The sequence below is a fragment of the Tinamus guttatus genome, unplaced genomic scaffold (assembly GCF_059628265.1).
Source record: "Tinamus guttatus ecotype Peru unplaced genomic scaffold, ASM5962826v1 Tinamus_guttatus_pri_ptg000200l, whole genome shotgun sequence".
NCBI lineage: Eukaryota > Metazoa > Chordata > Aves > Tinamiformes > Tinamidae > Tinamus > Tinamus guttatus.
The window spans coordinates 93,125-117,966 of NW_028288734.1; the positions used below are offsets into that span (position 1 = coordinate 93,125).

Below are 24,842 nucleotides of genomic sequence, written 5' to 3' on the forward strand. Positions count from 1 at the left end.
AAAGTAAAAAAAGGTACAAGTACGCCATACAACAGAAGCTAAATGAACAAAGATTAGGTCAATATAATTTTTAAGCCTTTGCTTCATGGAATTTCGCTGTGGTAAAATCCTGACAAGCATTCTTACTTTTTCTTGTTTTGCCTTAAGCTTAAATGCATCACAAAAACTAATATACTTAGTAATTTGCAGGCAGATGAACTATATATATAAAATAAGAATTATATAATGTCATTTCTTACTTGTAATATTGCTTCTGCAATGCACTCATTTCCATCCTCAAAATTTGTTCAACCTTAGCAGGTAAAGACTTTTCTACATCTTTTTTAACTCTTCTCAGTAGAAATGGTTCAAGTTCTTTGTGGAGACTTGCATAACCAAACTCTCTCCCTTTGCCATGCTCCTCTTCAAAGTCTTCCCAGGAAGAAAACCTTCAAGATAAAGAAGTGAATGAGTGACTACAGGAATCATTATGAAAATAGTGATGTACTGTGAATGTCCTGAAGAAGTGACAGTCAAGAAGAAACAGAACACAAACACAGAGCAGCTGAAGGATGGTTACGCAGACTACAAGAGTGGCCAAGCAGTCAGATGAAGAATGCATGCTAGGTAACAGCTTCATTGGTTGTGGCTGTAAAGTTCTAAAGTCCTCAATGCAAAGCATAGCTCCCCAGCTAACCAAAACCAGGATGCTTTGCATTTACAAGGTATCTGATAAGGACATGTGCTAAGAGTTCTCATTTACCCTGGATGTAAACACAAGTTACTATAAAATAAAGTCTGTACAGTAAACCTACTGTTTGCCCGTGTGGCTTGCTAACTAGGTACGGGATTGAATACTGGTTATTGGCATCTGGCATCTTGCTACAAGGCTGCTTTCCTCAACAGAAAACAGAGAAAAAGTATCCTCAACCCCATTCTATTTCCCCAGAGTAAATGCACCTCGTAAATCCCCAGACTAAACCCATCTTTCAGACTAGGAAAAAGCATCTTTTTAGGAATCTGACCCAGACATCATTCCATTTTGGTGGATTGGTAAAACGGCAAAAAAAAAAAAAAAAAAAAAAAAAAAAAAAAAAAAGGAAAAAAAATGCTACCAGAATTATTTATCTATAGCAGCATCGAAGACGTGTACCTGCTTTATACACAATATTTAAACTATTTATGCCATTCTCTCAATTCCTACAACACTCCACAGTAAGAAACTTAAGAAAAAAATATCATCATGTATCACAAAAAGCTTTTTCTTACTTTTCTGGCATGATGAAGTGCAGCAAGGACCAAAGCTCTTTGAGGGAGTTTTGCAGAGGAGTTCCAGTAATAAGAAGACGATGGTTAGACTTAAAGTCTATTAAAGTCTTGTACAGAAGGGAATCGTCATTTTTCAGACGATGAGCTTCATCCACTCCTATAAATGCCCAATTCAGACCACCAAGGAATGACTTAAAGAAACAGACAGCAAAAATAGAAACATTATACTAATAAGCATTTAATGCAAATTCCGGTATTTTATAGCAGACTACAAGTATCACCACTTTATTTTAACAAAATATGGACACCTATGGGTCTAGGCACCTAACCTGTTGAACTATTGCAGCATCCTAAAAAAGGGACACCTTAAATTAAAAGACAAAAAATAAAGTTGATCAAATATTAATTTTATATCTTTACATTTACATTACATTTATATTAATTTTTACATGACAGAAACAGCACATGGAAACAAAAAAGTACAAATGTTCTGCTCATTGACTTTTTGCAAAAATTTCGATACACTATAGGGAGGTTTAAAAATAACTGAGAAAACTATACAATGGAAAAAAAATGGAATTTCAAAGTTCTGTATCACAGATGTAAGGGTTGAAGGTTGGTTTGTTTTTTCAGTTCTTTGATGACCATCTACGGAAGGAGAGTGATTCAAGATGGAAACTGGTTATTATAGTAATGAGAAGTCAAATCAAACTAGGGAAAAAACTGCAGCCCGCTCAATAAAATGTGGGGGAAAAACAGGTGAGGACGGTGGAAAGGTTCATTGCATGTACAAAAAAAAAAATATCTAAAAGTGCTTAAAAAAAAAAAAAAAAAAACTCTACTGTCCTACTTCTGAAAGCAAAATTGTCAAATTTCCCACCCATTTATTGATCCCGAACCCAAATACATGCATCCCTAGAAAAGTGCTGCACTGGACATGTAATTGTATCTCCCTGAAAAAGATTCTTGCAATTACCTTATCCTTCAGCAAGATTTCATAAGTTGTTAGAAGTATATTAAATTTTAATCGCTTGGTCTGTGGATGCATCCATTCATGAGTTCTTATCTACAAATGGAATAAAGTGAACTGTAAGCTACAGAAAAAGGCTTATTGATTGGCATGATTTCAAGCACTACAGTAATACTGTTCACTAACACAAAGTAATTTGATCAAGCAAATTTACAGCACACTAATGTATGAAAGATAATGTATGTAGTCCAAGCTCTAAGGCCCCCAAGATAGTTCTCTTAAACTTATGAAGAAATGGCAAGAAGTTTTGGAGAACATATTTTTTTGTTTTAATGGATGAGGTTACTTAGAATACTCCTTTACAAAAAACAAATTAAGATCACGGTTGTCTTGCCTTGTACCTCAATAATTCCATGGTGAAAGACAATTTATTTTCAAATGTACATCTGCGTTTTTAACCCTTATTAGTTAGCAGTAACAAAATCCTTCACATGCTTATATCGGCTCAAAAACCTAAGTTTTCATTTTGCTTTCTAATGAGTATTTGCTCATTTCTGAACAGAAATACTGAAAAGGAACAGAAGACAAAAGAATGAAATTAGCCTTGTGTACGGCTGATCTTTTCCAATGATACAAATACTCACCATATTTCTGCTAGTTATATCTCCTAAGTAAACCACAGCATTCATCTGAGGAGCCCAAGTCTGAATCTCTCTTTGCCAAGATGTCAAGGTAGAAAGCGGCACAACCAGCAAGAAAGGTCCATATAGTTGATGTTCATGAAACAGGTAGTTCAGAAAGGAAATTGTTTGTATTGTTTTACCTAAACCCATTTCATCCGCAAGAATACAACTATTCCCTCTGAGAAAACAAAAAAGGAGCAAAATGAGATTATTTTTTGAACACTAAAAAGCTCCTAAAAATCTAAATTTTTCAACTGTAAATCTTAAACTTTGTTTAGTTGCATATATAATCAATTTCAAAAATCACATAACACTTTTTAGCATACTACTTATTTTTCAAGTATGTTTAACAAAAAGCTTACGCTATTCCTTGCATGTCTACTTTAAAATTATAAAACTCATGTGCATCTTTCAGAGGTTCACTTTTTATTTTAACATATAATCTTTCAATTTGTAAACAGCAAAATTCATTTCAGACTATACTTACTTGCACCATGAGTGAGCAAGCCAGTTCAATCCATTTAATTGATAATCTCTTAATTCTAAATTCTCATGCCCTCCAATATAAGATGGTTGCTTTTTTAGTGCAACAAACCTTGGCCTCTGTTTCAGAACCTGTCAAAAGAAAACTGAGCATCAGTCCTAACACTAATAGAAATTATGAAAATATTTTCCTATAAAAGCAACTCAGTGGCAGAAATCTGTTGGATAACTGTGTCTAGCCTTTACCAAACTAGGCCATACAGCAACACCTGAAATTAGTTTGATTGCTAAATTCCATGGCAGTGACATCAGCACACTCACAAAGGTTACTTCCAAAACAAATGAAACCAAACTGCACCTATGCATGTCAGTAAAAAAGGGAGAAACATTTACAAAAAACTATTCTCGGCAGTGCTGCTTTCTGTCTCTCTCTATACACACACATACAAGTACATATCTCATTAATATTATTCTGAGCAACATACAAAATATTATATAGTATGCACATTATTTCTGGATTCTGGATTTCTGGATTAAATACACTTCTACTACGATAATTGACTACAAAGCCACTGCAATCATGCACTCACCTTGCAGTCCTTAAAGGGAGTTGTCTTGGACTGATTTCTGCTAAAATACTCATCAATGCGTGCCTGAAATTTTTTAGCAATGAGAGCACCATCTTCCCAGCTACATTCTGAGTAAGGCAGACCCTGCCATTTGCAATAGTAATCTGGATAACCAGCTGCAGATTTCTGATTTGAATGAGCTGTAGAAATGCATCAGAGATCTCAGATCAGTATTTTGTGTATTTAAAAAAAACACTAATTTTAAATTATAAGACAACTATTTTCACAACAAGAAGCAAGACTATTTTTTAATCAGAAGGTTTGTTCTGCATTAAAATGTAGTCAAATCAATACTCTCAATTACAAGTTTCTTAACTACAAGTGCATTGTACAAGCAAAAACCATGTAATATTCTCAACATTATTTTCTGTCTGCAAGTTTGTCACATACCAATTATTCTTTCCACTATTTGATATTGTTTATGTAGATCATCTGTAAGTTCCTGCTGGCAGTTATAATATTCCACGTCTTCTGGAGAAGCATTTTTCAGCCTGAAATGGGAATTTATTTACAGTGCTTATTACATTGTCTAGTTCTAAAACTAAGAAAATTTGGCAACTCTAAAGCTCTGAACATAAGCATCACAGGAATGCTTCTTAGAGAGCTGCTTTGAAGTGTCTACAACTCAGAAATTCCTGCTATAAAAGTGTTCCATCTGACTTAGATACCTCATCTCTAGTGACTGAGAAAGCATATCAAGAGACACCACAGTTTGTACTAGGCATGAAGATAAATCAGAACATCTATGGGCAACAGCATGCAGTGTATTTCACAGGACACTTCCACGGAGCCTTCAGGGAGGGCTCACTCAACAAGAACGCATCTTATAAGTAAGTTTCCCTAAAAATCCCACCAGTGTTCACAGGTGGGATTAAAATACCAATAAAATGGAACATCAAAGGTGTGACATTAGAATGCACAGACTTCTTCAGCTGTTGGCTCTACATCTTTGAGAGAAGTTTGAGCCAAGAAAACTAAATACTTGGCAAAATAGTGTAGATATCTACACTGACTCCTGAAGAGCTCTGATCAAAACATAACTTCAAAACCAGTAAAAGAACTAAGACTTTTTTTTCTTTTACATTTCATTTACATTCATCTTGTGCAAACCTCTGTAACAGACACTAAAATATGGGAGCAGCAGCTGCTTACTTAAAGATCCAGTTTTACATGACGTGTGAATATTCTCACATGCTCGACCAAAAAGTCAGCACGCTCAGAATCTTACAAGATTGTAAAGATTTGGGGAGATCTCACGTTCTTTTTTATATTCTTGTTGTATAGACACTACATACCCTCACAAACAGATCTCACAGGGCCATTAAAGAACATCTATATTACTATAAAAACATGGAAGGAAAAATTAAAATATTCACCATCGTTTTGTTTCCTGATCCTTTTTCTTATAATTGTCCAGCTTCTTCATTCCTTTAACATTTTGTTGCTTCAGTGTTTCTTCAGTTTCCCAGGTATTATGGATGTGGGACCAGCCTTTCCACTTAATAAGATATTGTACTTCGCCCGGCTCCTTTGATTTTTCAAACCCACCATTCGGATCACCATCTGCCTCAACTGCATAGATAGTGGTTGCAGCACCAGTGGCTGAAAAGGAAAGCAAACCATAAACCTTAATGAAATGTGCACTGCCATCAATCAACCAAAAAGAAAAGTGCTATAGAAAGCAATCAGCGATGCTTTCAAATGAACTGGATTACAGTCCTCACGTAATCACTTTATTTGAACAACGATGATACAGATACATTAACACATGCACAAGAAGTCAAAAGAAAAATCAAAAAAGTAATCGATAATCCCACGTATCTAACTTGTAAAATCTCATATTTTCTTACAGAATTTTCTTAGCATTCCCAGTACCTCTAGTGATCCCCAAGGAATGCTTCATTAACATTACTTGCTGTCTTCCCCGCTATAGCCTTCTCATCTCTGAATTGGAATTAGACATCATGCTTGGCCAGCCCTGAGACCTCAATAAGCTGCTACCAGGGATGCTATAAATCTATTTCTTCCTAGGCATGTCTTTCTGCATTTTTTCCTGCTGCCCTAAGAATGTTATCTGAGGAAATTTTTAATTAAGCAGAGACTGTATCCCAGCTGAAGCCTACGAGCATCAGGGAGCAGGCTCATCTCTGTGAAGACATCCAGGACTCAATCATCACCAGGGGACAGATACAGCAACAGAGAGTGGCAACAACAAAGGACAAAAACAGCAACAGCATCTGGAGAATCACATAAAACAAGCCTAGTCCAAAAGGTTTAACACAGTGGTCACTGTGCCTGCGAGTTAGAGGCTTTAGAATAGACTGGAATTCAGGACAGCATACGGGGGAAAAAAAAAAGTAAAGAAAAACAGAAGGTCAGAAACTCCAGAGATTAGTTAAAATTAATGAGGAAACGCAGCTCTGAAGTGTAAAGGTAATGAATCCTAGTTAGGACATTAATTTGCAGGCTAGAACACACAACGAACTGCAACCATCACTGCTGGAAATAAGACACTCATACCATCATTCACAAAAAAACACACACGCAAACACACCACTTCGTAGCCATTCCACCATTTCTTTGTAATAAATTGAGACGATTCGCACAAAAATAACTGAAACAACTGAAATGCTTCAGCCTTCCTGACGCCATCTCTCAATGCTCAGGGGTTAGCTGTTCTATCCAGTCCACCTTCTCCCTTTCCAATGTGTACAACTTACACCCACCAGGTATTAGAAAATATAAGCAGTGCTGCAACATGGTGTGCATTTATGAATGCAGAGCTATCTAACTTCTTTTTGTATTACTCAGCTATGTAAGTTCTGTACTTTATGGCGAAAGGCTTGAAAAAGGACTTTAAAAAACAGCCTCCTTATCAGCATGAAAAAAACAATACAACATAACTTACTGGTATTTTTAAACTTATTACTGTTTGCAAATATCACAGATGACCTAGAGCTGAGAACAAGTGCTGAAGCTGTACCAAAACTTACATCTGAAAAACACAGATAAAAAAAATACCTCCTTTTCGGCCAAATCGACTATCCATGAACTTTTCTATAGTTTCAAATTCATCTTCTTCAGGTTGTGGGACATCTTCTCCACAGACTTCCAGCAGATCATCAGAATCTGTCTTAGTTTCTTCAGCTTCTTTGTAACTAACATTGACTGTTGCCTGGCGACGAGACCCTCTCTTATCATAATCATCATCGTCGTCGTCATCGTCCTCATCATCATCTGATGAATCAAGCTGCCTCTTTTTCTGTCCTGCACTCTTTTTGCCACTTTTTGGCTTAATTCTTAAGACAGTAAGATATGACAAAACAATGAGGTTTCAACATGGAAAACCACAAACCATCCCTATTTGCTTCTGAATATGCTTACTTCATGGCTGTTTAGTTATGCCACTTTCAGTGACAGCCCATAGGAAAGAGACATTTGCTACAGTGTACTGGTAGGATGACATGCTTTATAACCAAAAAGTTTTCAATTTCTGTAATATACATATTTTCATTTACATGTCTAGTAGTACAATGTTCAAATTATTAATCAGAAATAGGACTAGAGTATCCGAAATGCAAGACTTCCTACCTGCTTGGAGGCTTCCGGCTTTTGACTTTGTTTTTTGGCTCATAGTCAGATTCACTCTCTTCACAACTGCTTTTCTCCCCATCTTCCTCTGATTCAGAATCGGAGCCAGTTCCTGATGCTGACCCTGATCCAGACATTTGCCAGTCTTCACTGTACATATTGAAAAATTAAAAAAAAGTAACTCATGATGTGTTTTTTTTTTTTTTAATAGTTACTCATGCATTTGCTAATCCCCTAACACTTATTGCAGCATCTACTGAAAGGACACAAAATTATCATGAACAGATAACAAACAAGTGAAAGTACCTAATTCACCTTGATTTGGAGGCATTCATTTTTCTATCATCAAAAGCTAGTTTCAAAAAGAAAAATCATAAATAAAAACTGAATTTCTGTAGAAATTACAGAAGAGAGGTAACATGTAAAGACTGCAGCTTACCCATGATCAAATCGAACACTAAACGTAATATTTTGGAGTCCAGAACTCCCCAATAGCTACGTTCCCCTGTGCCTCACATGAAGCACTGGAAACTTAGCCACAGGAACCATGAATAATGCAGAAGCACATTTGAGAAGTGCACAGAAAGATCAGAACTGCAGCAATCAGAGAGGTATTTACTCCCAAAAGTTCCCACCAAGTTCTCAAATCTGACAAGCAGGCAGGATACTACGAGTAAACAGTGTGTGACTCTTGAGAGGCAGCACCTCCTTCCTCCTGCTTAGCTTTGAGCTTCTATTTGCAAAAAGAAAAATGGAGCCACCACTGAACAGCACCTTGCTTTAAGTTCTGAGTTTGTACAGGCAAATTTCACCTTAACGGTGCTGCAACTGAAGCAGCACAGAGGGAAGCCTCGCACGCATTCTTCAGAGGCTGTTAAATATTTACACTATCACTTGTCACCACGTTTACGGCTCCTTGACCAAGGCTCTGGAACAGTCCTCATATGTTCTTCAGAAGTGAATTATCATTAAAGGACTTCTTCATTAAATTTCAATCAGGAAGCCTAGGAATGCATGCTGTGACATCCTCCCCTGTCCCCCACCATCGAGTACACACACATTTAAACATCTACTAGTCCTGGAAGAAATTATATTTTCATTGTTCCAAGACACACACATGCAATGACCGATGCTACAGCACCATTAGTCTTATTAAAAGACTTCGTCTGCTTGCAGTAAGTTAAAAATCTCCAACCTGCATTTATTTGGTCATATAGACATACAGATGTAAGATATGATCTTCTATGGCTTGATCCTGTGCCACATTATAGAACAAGAAACCGCTCATCTGCGTATCACACAACAACCACAAACATACTTGTTCAAAAGAGTCAAAACAAAATCAAGCACTGGATGTGTGAGTTTGTTTGCTGACTTCTGAAGTTAAGTGTCTTTCCTGTAGCAGAGTACTTTACTAGGTGCCAATAAATTCTTACTTAACACAGGAATGCAAACAACTTACCAATGAAGCACCACCATTTTGCACATTTAACCTTTTTTGCACCATTATCCTTCCATCAAAGTTTCTCAATGATACTATACTGTCAACTCCGAGTATTAAGATGACATATTAATTGGGAGAAAAGGTATGAGTTGAAATTGCTACACATCATTCATAAAAATACAGATCAGAGTCTCTTCTGCTTTCACTGTCATGATGACAAAGCATAATCAATTTCAATTAAGCTTCCTTGACTAGTCAATAAAGCTATTACTGTCAGATACGTAATACCTTCTAGACAGTTGAAAGAGCAAAAAAATCCAAAAGGATTGGCATAATCTATGGGATTCCAACTTAAATTTGATCTGAGGCAACCTGCTGAAGTAGTATCCTATTTCTTCAATGATTTTTTGAGAGCAGCACAAAAACATGCCATCCCTAATGATATTGACGTGAAAGTCTGGATAAATGTTTTTGAGTAACACTGTAGGTACTATAGGTTCTTCTGCTCAGAGGCAAGAGAGATTTATGCTCCTTTAAGATTTTTTAAAAATATTCCAAGCATCAATCAAAACTGAGGAGTGCAAGATAAAGATGAATTAACATGGGAATTTAAGTATTTCTAGGGTGGAGAAAGGAAGCGTAGATAATTATAACCATATACCACGATGACAAAATATGATAGGACATTATTTATGAAAATATCTTACTCTTTATGTTTTTTCTTCTTGGTCTCACTGGCTGAGTCATCTGCAGAATCTTCACTACTAGATGAGTCCTGCAGATTAACAAAAGAATATACATGATTCACTATCACAAAAACAATGAAGTATTTTTAGCAATGAAAAGATAATTCGTCTCCCACTTTCACACTAGAATCACATTCTTCATGTTTTATCTTCTTCAACCCGCTCAGTGTAACTAATGATACTGAACCAGATGAGGATTGGTGATGTTTTTATATTTATCCATCAATCTACCATGCCAGCAGAACTCTAGAAAATGCCACCAAAAACCTGATTGGAGAATAGTCAAAGCACCTATGTAAAGTATAGTCATGCTTTAAGCTGCTTCAGGTTAATAGAGATGAAATAAAATTCTATTGAAAGCCTAATAAATAATATCCTGCTAATAAATAGCCTCTGCTGTTTCACACCTTGGTCACCTTTCATATTCTCTCATACTTCTCTCTAGCTTAAGAGAAATTTGAGAATAGAATGCATTCTTCTCTTTCCAGTCCTAAACAAGAAAAGAAATTGATGAACCGTCTTAAAACCACATTTTCCTAAACCCAATCTCATATAGCTCAAAATAATTTTTATCCTAAAAAGCACGTATGGAGGAGAAAAAAAAAAAAATTCTTAGCACCGGTGTTGTATTAACTTTTTAACCACAGAGTTCTTTGTTTTAATGATGAACAGCTAAATCACACCAAACCAGATGTCTGGACTCCTGAGTAAAGATTTGTAACAACAATGTTTCATTTTTGTAATGAAGGAGATAAAAGTTTGCTTTATATATAGATTTCATGTTAAAATCACTGGTGTCCTTAAGAAAATATTCCTGCTAGTCTACACAAGTCTACATTTTTTTCGCCTACAGTTTAGGTTTTAAAATATCTAACACTGAGGTATGGTTCCTAAAATAAAGATTTCTTTTGTAATAACTATTATGAAATCTGCAAAAATGCAGTTTTCCATTGCGTACAGTGTTTTTGAAAACTATAGCAGTGACCTTTATACTAGAAGACTTCTCAGCTCTTTTTCTTGTATTTTAAACAGTATTTATGAAACACAGAAGGCAAAAATACAATGAAAGTCGGTACTATATGACCTGAAAATCTCATCCATCCTAAAGATACCAAATAACCTAGACTGCTATAAATTTGGCACAACTCAGCTCAAAATATGCAACTGAAGATATTTTAAAATTTCCTCATAAGCATGTCTGTCATTTGAACATTACTTTAATAGATTAAACCACTTTTACTCGCACTCAGAGAATATAAGTTGGCTCTGCATAATTTTATCCCAAAATTTGGGGCAATGGGAGACACATTCACATTAGAGAGAGAGAAAAAAAAAAGACTTATTGACTTATTTTGTGTCATTCACCTCTTCTGAACCACTGTCTGATGAAGCTGCCTTTTGCTGCTGTTGCTGCTGCTTCTTGAGCACTGCTGATCTCTGCACGGCAAGTATGCTTGGACTGGACTTCCAAAACTGGGCCAGAATTCAGACACAGTTATTTAAAAATACTGGAACTTTTAAAGTCTATCACATACCTACACTGCTTAACAAGAACAGCACTGCTAGTCAGACTGACCTCAACTTCACCAATAATAAAAATGAACCATAAAATACTGCATACATTAATAATATCAGATAGTAGCTTAAAGCAGCAAGATTTCTGCATGGCAGAACACCGCATAAGAATTGTCAGCACTTTTCTTACTGTAAACAGTAGTTTATTACTGAAGTAAAATATTTTTAAAATAAGAAGTTAAACCAGCCCAGATAAATCCTTTTAGGTCACACAATTGATACTATCTTCCAGTAATTTTGCTTCATGTGAGAACAGTGAAGGATATGAGCAAAAATACACTGTATCTAGATTACCTGAAATACATGTATCAAGAGGATTTCTAAACAATATTTTCTTCCTAAATTTAGCAGACTTGTGCCAGACAGAAATCCAACTGCATGTAAACTTTGTAAAATTTTTGTAACACAGTTTATTGGCAACATGAGGGAAACAGTACTCGCAGAATGACTTAAAGGATAAAATTTTAGAAATAACGTTGTGATTTTACTTCATCTTCAGAAGTAAGTAGTAAGTAAATGGGTGTGATAACATTTTAGGTATCTACCAAAATCATTTTAGGTAGGTACAAAACTGTAATGCAAAAATTTAAGAGTGTCACTGCAAACAGTCATCTATGAAAAACTCAGCTCATAACAAAATATCATGACAGCAAAGCAATACATTCACTTATCCCTCTAAGCGAAATTCTAATAAAAAAATTATTGCCTAATCCTATTTATTCTTTTCTTACATGAAAACTGCTCTTGCAACTAACTGCACAGTGATTTTTCCCCACGAGGGTTGACTTAAATGTTTTACCTCAGATCCATCAACTTTTGGTGGCTTAGCTTGAACTTTCTTCTCTCTCGATGTGTCGGATTCGGACTCTGACTGACTGCCTGACTCAGATCCAGAGTCAGAGTCGCTGCTACCTGACTGGCTGCTGCTTCCATCACTACTGCTTCCAGAGCTTGAACCAGATCCAGAACCCGATGCTGACCCAGAATCATCATCCGATCGGCTGCAATTAGAAGACAGCAGGATATTACACAACAGCTAACATAATAGATTAAAAAAAAAAAGGCACAGTAGAGAGACTTCAGCTTTGCCTAAAATTAGCTGCACAAATATTTAGCCCAAACATATGGGAAACATACAGCCGGATGCAATGGATTAAGTCAGTCAAGAATGAGAATTCAGAGCTAAATTAAAATTCACGAGCTACAAACATTTAAAAATCAAGTAAGATGACGTCAATATTCAAAACTATAAGCCCAAAAGGGGGTATCAAAATCTAGATCATTGCCCACACAAATCACTCGGGCAGGAGCAGGGAGGTAGCAGAGCGTTCATCCTTTTCCCTAGAAAACACTCAACTGACAACAAAGCAAACATGCTTCTCTTCCTGCTGGTGCTAAACCCAACAAAATAGCCATCCAAATTAACATAGTTACATGAAACTACACTGAGTTTCTGCCTGTACCACCTGTTACATGCAGCACATTCTCGGATGTCCTGATACAATTGCAGCACATGCAAAGAAAAAGGTAAGATGGAGAGTTCTGACTTCATCCCTGCTGCAGTGTGCCAGTACTTACCTGGTCACTGGCCACAGGACGACCAGCAGCATAAGCCCTGAGAATTCCCAGCATCCATTTCATTTACCACATTTTCACTGCAAGAAGTCACTTTCTAGCTCGAGCTTCAGCAAAAATTTGACTCACAACTCCTAAAAGCAGTACTCTAACCCCGAAGCCTAATTGCTCTGAACCAACAGCAGGAGTGGTGGGAGCCCGAGGTAAAACACAGGTCATACAGGATATTTTACACCACAGATGTTTCATTTACAGAAGAATTAAAAAAAAGAAGAAAAAAAAAAAAAAGAAAAAAGGTGCATTATTTTTAAACATAGAGAAAAAATTATATTTTGCTTTTTAGCATGAGGATCGCTGGATCCTAAGAACCAGTACAGAACAAGTTTATGTCAAAGCAAATTAACAGCTGTCATATTTCTTGGTACAGATTGTGTCCCTGCTTTCCCTACACTTAGGAAAAGCAACTTTTCATTTTTTTTTTTTTTTAAATAACATCTCCATATGAGGAAGAACCTCTTTCCTGTGAGGAGAGTCCTGGAACAGGCTGCCCAAAGAGGTTGTGGAGTCTCCTTCTCCGGAGTTCTTCAAAACCCCCCTGGATGCCACCCTGTGCCACGTGCTCTGGGTGTCCCTGCTGGAGCAGGGGATTGGACTACATGATCTCTAGAGGTCCCTTCCAACCTCAAGCATTCTGCGATTTCTAACAATAATTTTATTTCACACAAAGCATAACCCTGATGTCAGGTTTTCAAACCATGACATTCAAGAAGTCTTCAAAAAACATGGCACTAGCATCTTCCATTTTCCAGTGATTTTGTACCAACACAGGTAGTAAGAAAGGATTGAAAAAACAAACAGCAACAACCAAAAACAAAACAAACAAAACAACAACAAGGCTTCTAGCTTAGTCATTCCGTCTATCAAATTATCTGCCTCTGTTACCTCACAAAAGTTATTTTTAAGCTGTGTAATGAAAAATATAATGGAATATTCATACCATAAGCAAGCTATTTGGAGATGCCAGCAGTTATGTGAAAAACTCTTTGCATCAACACCATACACACACACAAAAGTATCTACTGCCTAATAGGACTATCTACTCAAACAAAAGCTGAAGGAAATTTTTAGCAAAAGACATTTCCTGATTACCTTCAAAGGTAACTACCTATATGACATGCAGACAGACCTTGGGCCCTCACATTTCTTTTTTGTTTTTGTTACTCTCTCATGAGGAACAGTTTAAGGTGCGTATCAGGCTGGACCACCAGCCTGCAGCATCCACTTCTGAGATAATGCGATGCCTTACCTATTTTTAAAGCACTCTTAAGAAAGCAGCAGCAAGGAAGTAAGAACACAGAACTTCCTAAATACGGAAAAGTTTGCTTGGAAATGAGAAGAATGAAAAATTCCTTTTCCCTTCACACCAAAATCAAAAAGAAAAATGTGTCTGCAGCACTCTAGCCATGTCTCTTAAGCAACACCCATAATGAAAAACTGGGGTATTAAAGACTCCTTCTTACTGAAATGCTATTGTAGTAATAGTTTCCAGCTTTGACTTCTGTTCAACATTGATACTGGCAACTTGCTACCCCAAGCCAATACACCATGCCCTTTGAGAACTTGCCTTTGCAGGTACTGGGTCACCACGACATATCTGTACTTGGCTTTTTTGGTTATTTCACTTGTTAAATGTTGAGAAGGTCACTATTGTGCAAGGAATCACTGCTGCTCAGCATCACTTGAGCAGGGCCCATGTTCATCCTGCCTTGGGACTTAGGGCAGGATTTAACTGAAGGATGATCATCCTCCAAGAGGCCAACTTTTTAGCTGCAGAATAAGCTAGGGATGCTTACTCCTGGAAGAATAGCCACACTCTGCTCTCCATCCCCTCTTTCCACCAAACGCACATATTTTACTGAGAACATAAAACTACTGGCACACTAAAGGGTAAAAAGTCATCACCTTGCAATGGAGGCAGAAAGGAAAAAGCAACTTCAAATTTTCACTTTAAATACTTCTACATTTGCCCTGAATTTCAGCAATTTTCACAGAAATGGAAACAATCTCAGCAGCAACGTAAGCTTTTACTGCTGAAGCCAAGCACCCTGAAAATACAGTCTTGGTCCTCCAACAACACATCTGCCTGCTGCCAAGGAATCTTCACAGCAGTAACTTATTCTGACATTGACATTGCTGCTCTCTCCTGCCTTCCCCCAACACAGCACTCCCTCCTTGCTTTCAGTACAGTGTGTAAAGAGAACAGGTTAATCCCAACACCAAAGTAGAGAACAGTGCAGGCCAATACAGAATTGACTAGATTTCCAATGATTTTTTTGTGGTTGACTTTGATACTAGTACATACTAGTACATCATGAGAGACTGCAGGCGTTTTCCCAAGCACTTAGAACTCTGTACAGCCTAATCCCTTTCCTTCTCTCTGCACAGAGCATTACTGACGTGACTAAGTGACGTGACTAAGAAAGAGTAACACTACGAAGAGCTCCTATTACAGCGCAGGACCTTGCAACAACACCGAAAGCCCAGAAAGCTCATCTGCCTGCATTTTAAAAATTCTAACAGAAGTTTTGAAATTCACAGGAGAAGACGTAGGGTGCAGAAGTTTCATAGAGATTTGCAGCAGCCCAGATGTCATTCACTTGATCTGCTAAAATGAATACTGTAACAGCCACCTAATACAGGGCAAAAACAATGAGGATCAGCTTCAGGAAAGTTTATGTGTTTTGAAACCAAAAAATAAGCAAACTCTCACTCTAACAAGTTGTACTGTAACACACCAGAATTAGCTTTTTTTTTTTTTTTTTAAATGGAAAAGGAGATAGAATAACAGTGCATGTTTTCTGGTAACAACCATTGCAAACTACCACTCCTAACCAAACTGCAAGTGAAAGCACTGCATACTGCATCAAAATTTAACTTTTAAAATACTCCATTAAAAGCAAGAAAATCCTGCACGATAGCAAGGCAGTATACTAGAATTAAAAGAAGGAGAATCGAAGGTCCATAATAAAGATGTTAAAATATGAATTCAGGGAGAAAGAACCAGCTACCTCACAGCTATAAAGTTCCTTCTTGCTTTCTCTTCCCCTCCTTTGCCCATGGACTTTGTGTTTTTTCCTACATTTTCTGTGGCACAGTATATAAGCAATGCTTCCCCTAAAAAGCATGAAATACTATCTGAAGCAGGGTGCATAACTTGCCTAACACTTCTTGTGGTGAGTAATGCCCACTGGCACAATGAATACGCCCTGGGGAAGGCAGCACCACTGACCTCTGCAAGATCAGCCAGTTGAATTGGAGCTGCTAATCACGGAGACTCACTCCGGTAGCCTATCCCTACTGCTAGTAAGATGGTAAACAGAACTATTCCCTCAAAGACTCAGAATACTATCAGAATTGCCTCTGCTGCCTAATGCTGTCACCTAAACACCACCTCAGGATCAGCAGCCATCATCCTCTGTTCTTCACATTTCCTCTTACATAAGAGGACAGGCAGAGAGCTTCTTTTCTTGCTCCCTTCTCTTTCTGTAAGGTCGAGGGTAAGTTCCCTTGATTTAGACATCTTCTTAAACAGTTCAGCAAAAAGCAAAAGAGGATCTCATTTTCTTCCTGATGTAGATACCAGGGGTATTTCAAGAAAGACAGTCGGGCTCTTCCATCCATAATCAGCCTATACACCCATGGCCTTTTTGCTCCTTCTTCCAAAGAGCCTGCTTCAGATGGGAGGTAGGAGGGAATCTCTACTTTTTAAGCATCTTGCCTAAACTGGAACCTCTCTGTCCTTCCCTCACGCTTCCTGACGGAACTGCATCTCCAAGGACAATCCAAAGCGGGATCCTACCTTCATCTTTTCTACTAGAATGACTATACATGGCCTACATATAATCAGAGAAACAGACAGTGCAAAAGATTTCCTTCTCAGTTAACTATTCATCTGCATTTGTCAAGTTACCCTACAGCACTTTGTCGGGTTTCCTTTACTCTGGTCCTGCATTGCTGTCCTCTTCCAACCATCTCTATCATGTGATTTTACCGTTGTTCCCCCCTCCCTTCTTCACTGAGGGCTTCTAAAAGATCGAGTATCAATATAAGTTATAAGCACTATCAAGACTAGAATAGGAACTCTAGCCGGAAAACAATGGGACACAAGTTAAGCTACAGAACTGAGATGTTGTTAACATGAAGTACACAGAAAGAGAATATTCAACATTAACATCAGCTGTCAAAGAGCATGCAGGCTCTTTTAAGAATGTCACCCCGTTACTCCAGGAAAAAAAAAAAACAAGCTTTTATAAGTCCCTCTTACAAAAATGCATCATACTAGCCTACTTCCTGTGCTCCAAAAATATTTGCTTTAAAAAAGGTAAAATTACTACAGCATTATTTGATAAAATGTATTCTTGAATAAGAAACCATATATTACAAACAACATACTTTGTTCATCTGAAAAGAATCTAAACAAAGACAGGTGCACATGAGATGAGACAGCACAGCCTAGCTCCAGGAACACCACCAAAGCAAGGGTGATGGATACAGCAACGATGACAACATCCTCAGTTCTGCGGGAGCAGGACTAGTTCTCTACCAAAGCAACACATCGCAGTGAGGACAAAGTTGGCTGACAGGACTCCCTTCCAGCAGTGAGTACTAAGAATGAAGAGTGTATTCTCAGACGGGACTGCTATATATAAAAAAAGTATACTTTCACGTACGCGGGCAAATCAAAGTAAAGGTGACAGAGTACCTTCCACGATATTCAGTAACGGAGCCTCTCTCAGCCCTGGTCCTTGAACCAACTAGCTGCATTTGTACAGCAGCATATGTGCAACCTGATTTGGTATGAAAGTACAACATGGCTAATAGGTTTGTCAGTGCTGCAATCCATAACTACTGCTTTTGGCTATTCTCACTATATTGAAGAACAATTCAACAGAGATCCTTGAATATTTTCAGATTATTCTGCAAAAAAAAAAAAGGCAAGATGAAAGTAGTTGTATTTGAATTTGTTCATACCTGTCGATATTTCAAACCCTGATAAATGCGTGTAGAATAAAGTCAGAGCATGCTCTGGGGAGACAGCAGAAGACATACTTTAAGAAGAACATCGCTGACAGTGAATCAGATTGAAAGCCAATACTCTGACAGACTTACTAGTTCTTTACAAGAGTTTTTGGCTAAACTTCACTAGTTTACCTCACAAAACAAAACGTCCCTAATAGAAACATGCAATGAGGAATAGTCACCTAACGTATCCAAGGCACCAGGCAGAGAAATTCCAAGATGGAAAGCTACACAAACTGCGCTGCAAGAGCCTGCTGGAGCATTTAGACTCCTGCCTTCCATCATTGTAAACCGTTGTGTGATTTACTCCTACAAAAGTTTAGTGGTTTCAGTGATGAATCCCTCCCCTGGTCATAAGCCACCTTTAAGTGATGTTTAAAAAAAATGAGAGGACAATTTATCTTGGCTGATTTTAGACTGCATTCATTACATTTATGTGCCTTAAAAATCTCCTGTTTTAAAAATGGCAAGAAACTTAACAATTCAAGCAAAAGCTCAACCACCAAACAATAAAAAAAAAAAGGTCTGTGGGTCTTCAAAAAGCATCTAAGGTGAGAGTGAGCTGCTGCTTTAATAAACCTGGTATTAAAATGACTACAAGGACATACTTCCTTGCACATGAAGACCTCCATCCAGAATAAGTAGAAGCAGCAAATGCCAAGCTCTTAAAACTACAAGTTTACCACCAGGTTTGCTTACAGGTAAATGCAAGTGTTCTTCCATGGTGTTTTTTCTTTTTTTTCTAAGATATCCAAACTACTTAGTCTGAATAGATATGTTGTTGAAAACTTTTTTTTTGGTCAGCACAGATATAAAATAAGAAGGACAAATACCAAAGGTCAGGCTATCAAGAAGTGATATTTCCTGTCCTCAGCCATTAGAAAACATAAATTCAATGCCATTTTCCTGAAATAGGCTGATAACTGGCAAGAGCGTAAAGGATACATTGTGTTTCCAAGACTGCAGACTATTATCTGCTGCAAGGACCATAAACTTGCCCCAAAGCAAATATATGAAAATTGCACTGATTGTCTACCAACTTTAATGACTCTATGAACCACAATGTAGAAGTCCTGATTTGAGAGCCACAAGTCACCTATCTTAAAGGGCAAAGGAAGTTTGGGAATATCTGACAAGCATGAGGTATCTGTGGTTCCTGAGGGGTCTCCTACTCTTATGTGATGTGACCATGCCCAGGTGTGCAGCTGGCTCCAGCAGCAACACAACAAGGTCTTTATCTGAAGGTCTTTCCAGATCACCAGCAAACCTAAGTATTAGCTGGAGTTTAATGCCCCACAACCACTCACACACACAAAAATATCCACAGCCACAGACCCAGAGAAACTATCTGTCTAGATCTGGTGTGTATGCTATTTGCACTCCTATACCTTAACTCTTAACGCTGTCAAAAGAGAGCATTAGCTTAAAAAAAAAAAAAAAACACTCAGAAGAGTACAATAGACTCCAAATCCTGTGAAGCGACTTAGATTAGGGTCAGATCAGTTAGATTAGAGAAAGACTGGGATCTCGATAAGCTCAGCATGACTCCTGTAAGCAAATTAGAAGCCATATGCAGAATGAAAGATGTATTTTGAATTGAGAATTCCTTCTTTAAATAGGTAAGGGCAAAACACTAGCCTCAAATACTTTGTTTTTGATGCATGTTCTGAACTCTTTGAAATAAAGTGAAAAAAGGTTTTTAAATTTAGAACAAAACAGTGCATACTTCAGTATGCTCAATTCCATAACATGACAACCTCCATGAAATTGGCAACTTACTGCCTAAAGAGAAGATTACTGCTAACAGAAGTGACAAGCTTGCTGTTCATATGAAGCTTTACCTAGCTTCCTTGATTATTTGCCATATCACTTTACCAAGTATTTTTATGGATATCTGAATTTTCCTGCCCTAACAAACGTATACTTTTATATTTTCCTTCTCACACTCTCCCTCCTAGGCCTCCCTCTACACTGTTATCAAATTTATCTATGAAGCATCTACCGAAAAGAAAACTAGTAGACAGGGATATTTCTGCGAGTGTGTTTGGGGAGCCTTTCCTTTAACTCACAATTCAGGATTTCTTGATAGCAGGAATCTAGAGCAGCAGTTTTCAAATCATTTGTTTCGTAGAAGGTATGACTTTATACAGCAAATTCTAGCCTGCTGACAAAGAACTGGCTTTATTTAACCACCTTCTGTGATCCACAGATTATTAAAGTAAATGAAATTTACAGAAATTACATTGTTTTATTAACATCAGCTTCTACGCGTGTAATGAATATTAAGGGTCTTTGGTGCAAGTCATTACTTTCTGGTTTCTGGAAAAAGGGGAGTCACTTTTCCAGGTAAACTATAACAAGTACAATCCTTTCTACCTACAGAGAAGGGAGGTCTGCTCAAGAGCTCCATGTCTTGTTCTACAGGAACCATAGGAAAAGCACACAGATGAGAACAGTTTTCTTATTCAGCTGACACTAGTGTTCAACTTGTGCATTCCCAGCTCTACCTGGAGCTCATGCACTCAGGTATAACTGCCTTTCCTCGCTCATTAAGCTTTCTTATTGCTATCTAGCTGCTATGTATTTTACTCCAAGTTTACAACAAAACGTGTTCAAGAATACTACACAAAAATGCTTTGTCAGCTTCTCAGAGCTTTGCTGTAAAGTCTGTGGGCTCACACTTGCACTTACTTAACAGTACCTGTGATATTTTACCTACAACTCCTAAAAATATTCCAGGACAGTGATTTCACGTAAATAAAGACCTAGATAGCATTCTTCATTGTAAATATTGCACAGAAAATGAAACATCAAATAGCAAGAATAGATAATAGCATTTATGTCAGTCTACAAATCTCATTAGGTTTGACATTAGCACAGATTTATAGCTTCAGAGGTTGCCAGTGTAGCCAAAAAAAATCCAGAGTGCAACAAGTTATTCAACAGTCAGAGTGCAAGAGATATATTATTCCACTCATGGCAAAATAGAAGCTCATGCATAGCACCTGCAACAAGATAAGTGTTTCCAGTCATTCATCAGCCAGGTGAATAGACTCAATGGTGGAGAGGAGTGCAGCAGCACAACAGATTGGCCATTTCTTGTCCCATATGCTTCAGAAATGCATTTTCTTCATAGCTAGTCACAGGGAATAGAAAACTACCACCTCACCTAACTACAGTGCTGGTCAGTGTATAAAAACTGAGGCTCTTAATCAGTCCCTTTCCCAGCCCTCCCGTTGCTGAGAAGGATGCTTCCAACCTACAGACTTTGCTCAAATCCAGACTTTATGTAAATCGTGGTAAGAACAACACTATTAAGCACTGTTGATGAGGCTGCGCAGTTTTTGTAAACCCAGCCCTGACCTTTCCAAACTTGTTTCCCTGAATTTTCCAAAGTAACAGTTGTGGCTCCCCTAGATCAGGCTCTATGTAATTACGACCACCCCATAGTGGCAGCCGTGAAAATTTACACACCCCAAGTGGGAAAAGAACCTTCACTTGAAAAGTCTCTCTAAGTGACATGATTTTCAAAGATTTGCAGTGGTTATCACCAACTGTATCAGCAATGCCGCTACTTAGATTCATTGCTGTATCCACCTTCATCTCTGTTCATTTTTTCCCTGTTTTTGAAAGTCTAATCTCTGCAGTTTTTTCTTGGTGACAATTCCTGATTGCTTTCTCGGCTTGTTTTCCTTCTCTCATTCTGAATGGAAAGGGATCACTAAAGCCTTGCCATGATACTTTGCTATCAATAGTAACTATTTTGTTACTGATTTCTATTTCCATTCTGTAGAGTTCACATTTCCAGACCATTTGAAGGCTAAACGCAGTTTCACTTCCCCAGTTAAAGTATGTGTCTCCAGCCATAAGTGACTTACTAAATTCCTGTCCTAGTGAAAATCATTTTGGGAGAACTTCAGAGGCAAGGGCCCCCACTTACTCTCCCCACAAACAACAAACCAACCTACCCTCAACATAAACAGGCAACTCATACTCAGGTACACTGTAAGCAAACTCTTTAGTGATAGTTATTTTAATAATGTAAGAACTCATTATTTAAAACATAAAGCTTTCTCCATTCATTTCCAAAACAGAGCTTTTTAATATCAATCCGCAAATGTGCAAATGGACTTTCCAAGATCTGTCTGTTCATCTAAGCGTAAGGCTAACGACTGATACAAGTCCAGGAAAAAAAAAATCAAAATTTCTCAAAACTTGGCAAAAAGACCTAAGATGTGCTCAGCAGCACACTGAAGATGCAGAATAACAGCACACTTCACAGTCAACTGTGAAGGTTAAATTACTTAGCATCTTCCTGATACTTACTTTTAATGAAGCCCCTGGAGAACTTTTGATTTTAGCTGTTTTAATAGCTTTTATATAACAGTAGCGAGGAGCAGTCATAATTCAAAATATTTTCCCTATATTATGTTTAGATAGGTGGCAGTTAAAAACAAACACACACACACACAAAAAAAAACAAATAAAAAACATGAAATGCAAAGTCACCAGAGTTGTCTCAAACAAGTTAATGCTAACTCTCAAAGCATTCAAAAACTAGCCTCACTTACATTATTTTATTTTGCTCATGCTCCTCTGTTCAACTGACAAGGCTACGAATAAACAGGGATATTTGCCACTTACTGGAAGAAACCCCCAAACCTGCTTGCCAACTAGTATCATCTTTATTGGAAGCAAAAATCTTCAAAAAATATTGCATATTAGAGCTTTCAAATCATTCACAAGATTCAAAGTTTGGTGACTTTCTAGGGTATTCCTAGTTATAACAGGAAGCTTGACCTAAAAATGCACGAAGGTGGTTTGACTTCTTCGGTTTTACTGTTCACTGATTTCCTGCTGATTTGCATCTAGTATCCCCTAAACACTTGTCTTCTCCCCTTCTTCCCACCCTATCACTCACTATGCAACATGAGCAGCTGCCCAACATGTTTTTATTGCATTTCTTCACTTCGGGCAATACTTAGCTTCTCTCTTCCACCCAACCTGCAGTTCTCATAAAGCCCCAGAACTCAAAACTCCGTTTTCTTTATGACCTCTGACTGATTAGAATCGACTAACAGGTTCAACAGGCTGCAATCAAAAAGAAGGGAAGAGTGAAAAATGAGTAGAATGACAGCAGAATCACAACCCTCTCTCAAGATTTTGTCCAAAACCACTTCCTTTATTTGCAAGACTGCCTTGCCTTCTCAGATCCGAAACATTTATCATATTCCTAGTTTTAAAAATGTGAACTGCCCACTACAGTAAAGACTTGTTGAACTTCACAATGCTCTAGAATAAGCATTTTCTATTTCACTACAGTTCAGACTTTACAATTTCCTTACAATTTCCCTGTAATTTCATTATCCTCATCTTGTGATGGAATATTTTAATTGGGCTCTTCCAATCAAGAGATACTCCAGAACACCAGCATCTCATTTTTACACTAGAGTAATGGATTTTTTTTTTAAGAAAAAAAAGAATAAAAGAAAAAATATATATCTTTACTTTGGAAAACAAACACGAAGTCAATACTCCTTTGGTTACACTGCTTTAACAGCTCAAAAGAAGAGAGAAGCCTCACCAAGTATTACATGCTGGAAACTAGCCCACTGCTTCTGCTTTACAGATAGTCCAGTTAGGGTCTCATTCAGCACACTTTATGTGATGACTGGTGTGCCTTGTGCTTTGGGGACACGAGTTTTACTTTAACATTCCAGTGCAATCTGTTTAAGTTCCGCTTCCCCTTCGCCCCAGGAGCAATATTATTTCTCCTAGGTGCTGATGCAGTTTTAATACTATTTCAACTTTCTTTAGTTATAATACATGATTATTAAGTGAAGTAATCTGCATGTAACAAACAGACTGGGTATCTGTAATAAAGCTTAGCTGTTTCTCCTAACTAACCAGGCCCAAAGTTAAGATAGAGATATTCTATGTGTAAAATGTTCTAATAAACACAATACAGGAGAACACAAAGCCAAGGAGGACTGAAACGATAAGAGAGCTTACCTTGACTCTCCACTACTGTTTCTTACACTTTCTTCATCACTGTGCCCATTCATTGTAAATATTTATAAGTTTAAAAGGCAAATGAAAGTCCACTCAGGTTACAACGTGGATGTCAAGACTTCACTTCCTGGTACTCTGCGTTTTCTGGGTGATGTGTTTGCTCTATTGGTCTCTGCAGGTATTCAAGATTTCTCCCAAAATACCTAAAGCAGTAAAGGAAAACATTGACACAATCTGAAATACTTGGTTTCAGCCAAGAGACACTGAAAACAACCTGGCTTGTCACACGAATACTAGGAGGAGGTACTTATCCCATTCGACTTCGATCACCCAAGAAAACCTTTTTCCTGTGAACTATGAATAACAGCAACAACAAAAAAAATCTTAGAAGAGATATTTTCATTAGCTATACTGAAATAGAGAAATGAAATAAATGAAACGCATAAGGGGAAAGACCTGTCTATCTTTTTGCCTGCTGCTGTCAAGTCCCAAGACAGCCCATTTATGTTCCTCTCTTCACCTTCTTGTCGAAGGGGCCACACGGGTGACCCTTTCTGCAGGCCCACTAGCCGCAGGCAGCCGCACGCCCCAGCCTCAGCCCCGGGGGCTGGCGGGGTGAGTTACGTGATGCCCGCGCTCCAGCCGGCGGCAGGGCAGTGGCCTCAGGACAGCTCGGCGCGGCCTTCAGAAGGGAGCAGCCCCTGCACGCACCGGGATGCAGGCTCGGGTTATTAACGCCCTGCTCAGACGGGCTCGATGAGAAGCGTTTCCCGCACGAGCCGCGCGCACGGGGAGTCTCTCCAGAGC

The 24,842-nt window shown here is 38.0% G+C and overlaps 1 protein-coding gene across 2 annotated transcripts in view; it reads right to left on the bottom strand.

Annotated features, from left to right (window-relative positions):
• LOC104572900 (ATP-dependent chromatin remodeler CHD1) overlaps window positions 1-24,173 on the bottom strand; it is a 45,276-nt gene extending 21,103 nt beyond the window's left edge. For both annotated transcript variants that reach the window (XM_088523968.1, XM_088523966.1), the window contains exons 1-14: window positions 24,036-24,173; window positions 12,169-12,370; window positions 11,160-11,267; window positions 9,756-9,823; window positions 7,605-7,754; window positions 7,035-7,312; window positions 5,390-5,615; window positions 4,404-4,504; window positions 3,975-4,153; window positions 3,389-3,516; window positions 2,863-3,079; window positions 2,225-2,314; window positions 1,249-1,439; window positions 240-428 (exon numbers count right to left, since the gene is read on the bottom strand). In XM_088523968.1, coding sequence (XP_088380094.1) covers window positions 240-428; window positions 1,249-1,439; window positions 2,225-2,314; window positions 2,863-3,079; window positions 3,389-3,516; window positions 3,975-4,153; window positions 4,404-4,504; window positions 5,390-5,615; window positions 7,035-7,312; window positions 7,605-7,754; window positions 9,756-9,823; window positions 11,160-11,267; window positions 12,169-12,370; window positions 24,036-24,088 — 2,180 coding nt within the window. In that variant the 5' untranslated portion in view covers window positions 24,089-24,173. The remainder of the gene's footprint in view (window positions 1-239; window positions 429-1,248; window positions 1,440-2,224; window positions 2,315-2,862; window positions 3,080-3,388; window positions 3,517-3,974; window positions 4,154-4,403; window positions 4,505-5,389; window positions 5,616-7,034; window positions 7,313-7,604; window positions 7,755-9,755; window positions 9,824-11,159; window positions 11,268-12,168; window positions 12,371-24,035) is intronic.
• Between the last annotated feature and the right edge of the window lie 669 nt (window positions 24,174-24,842).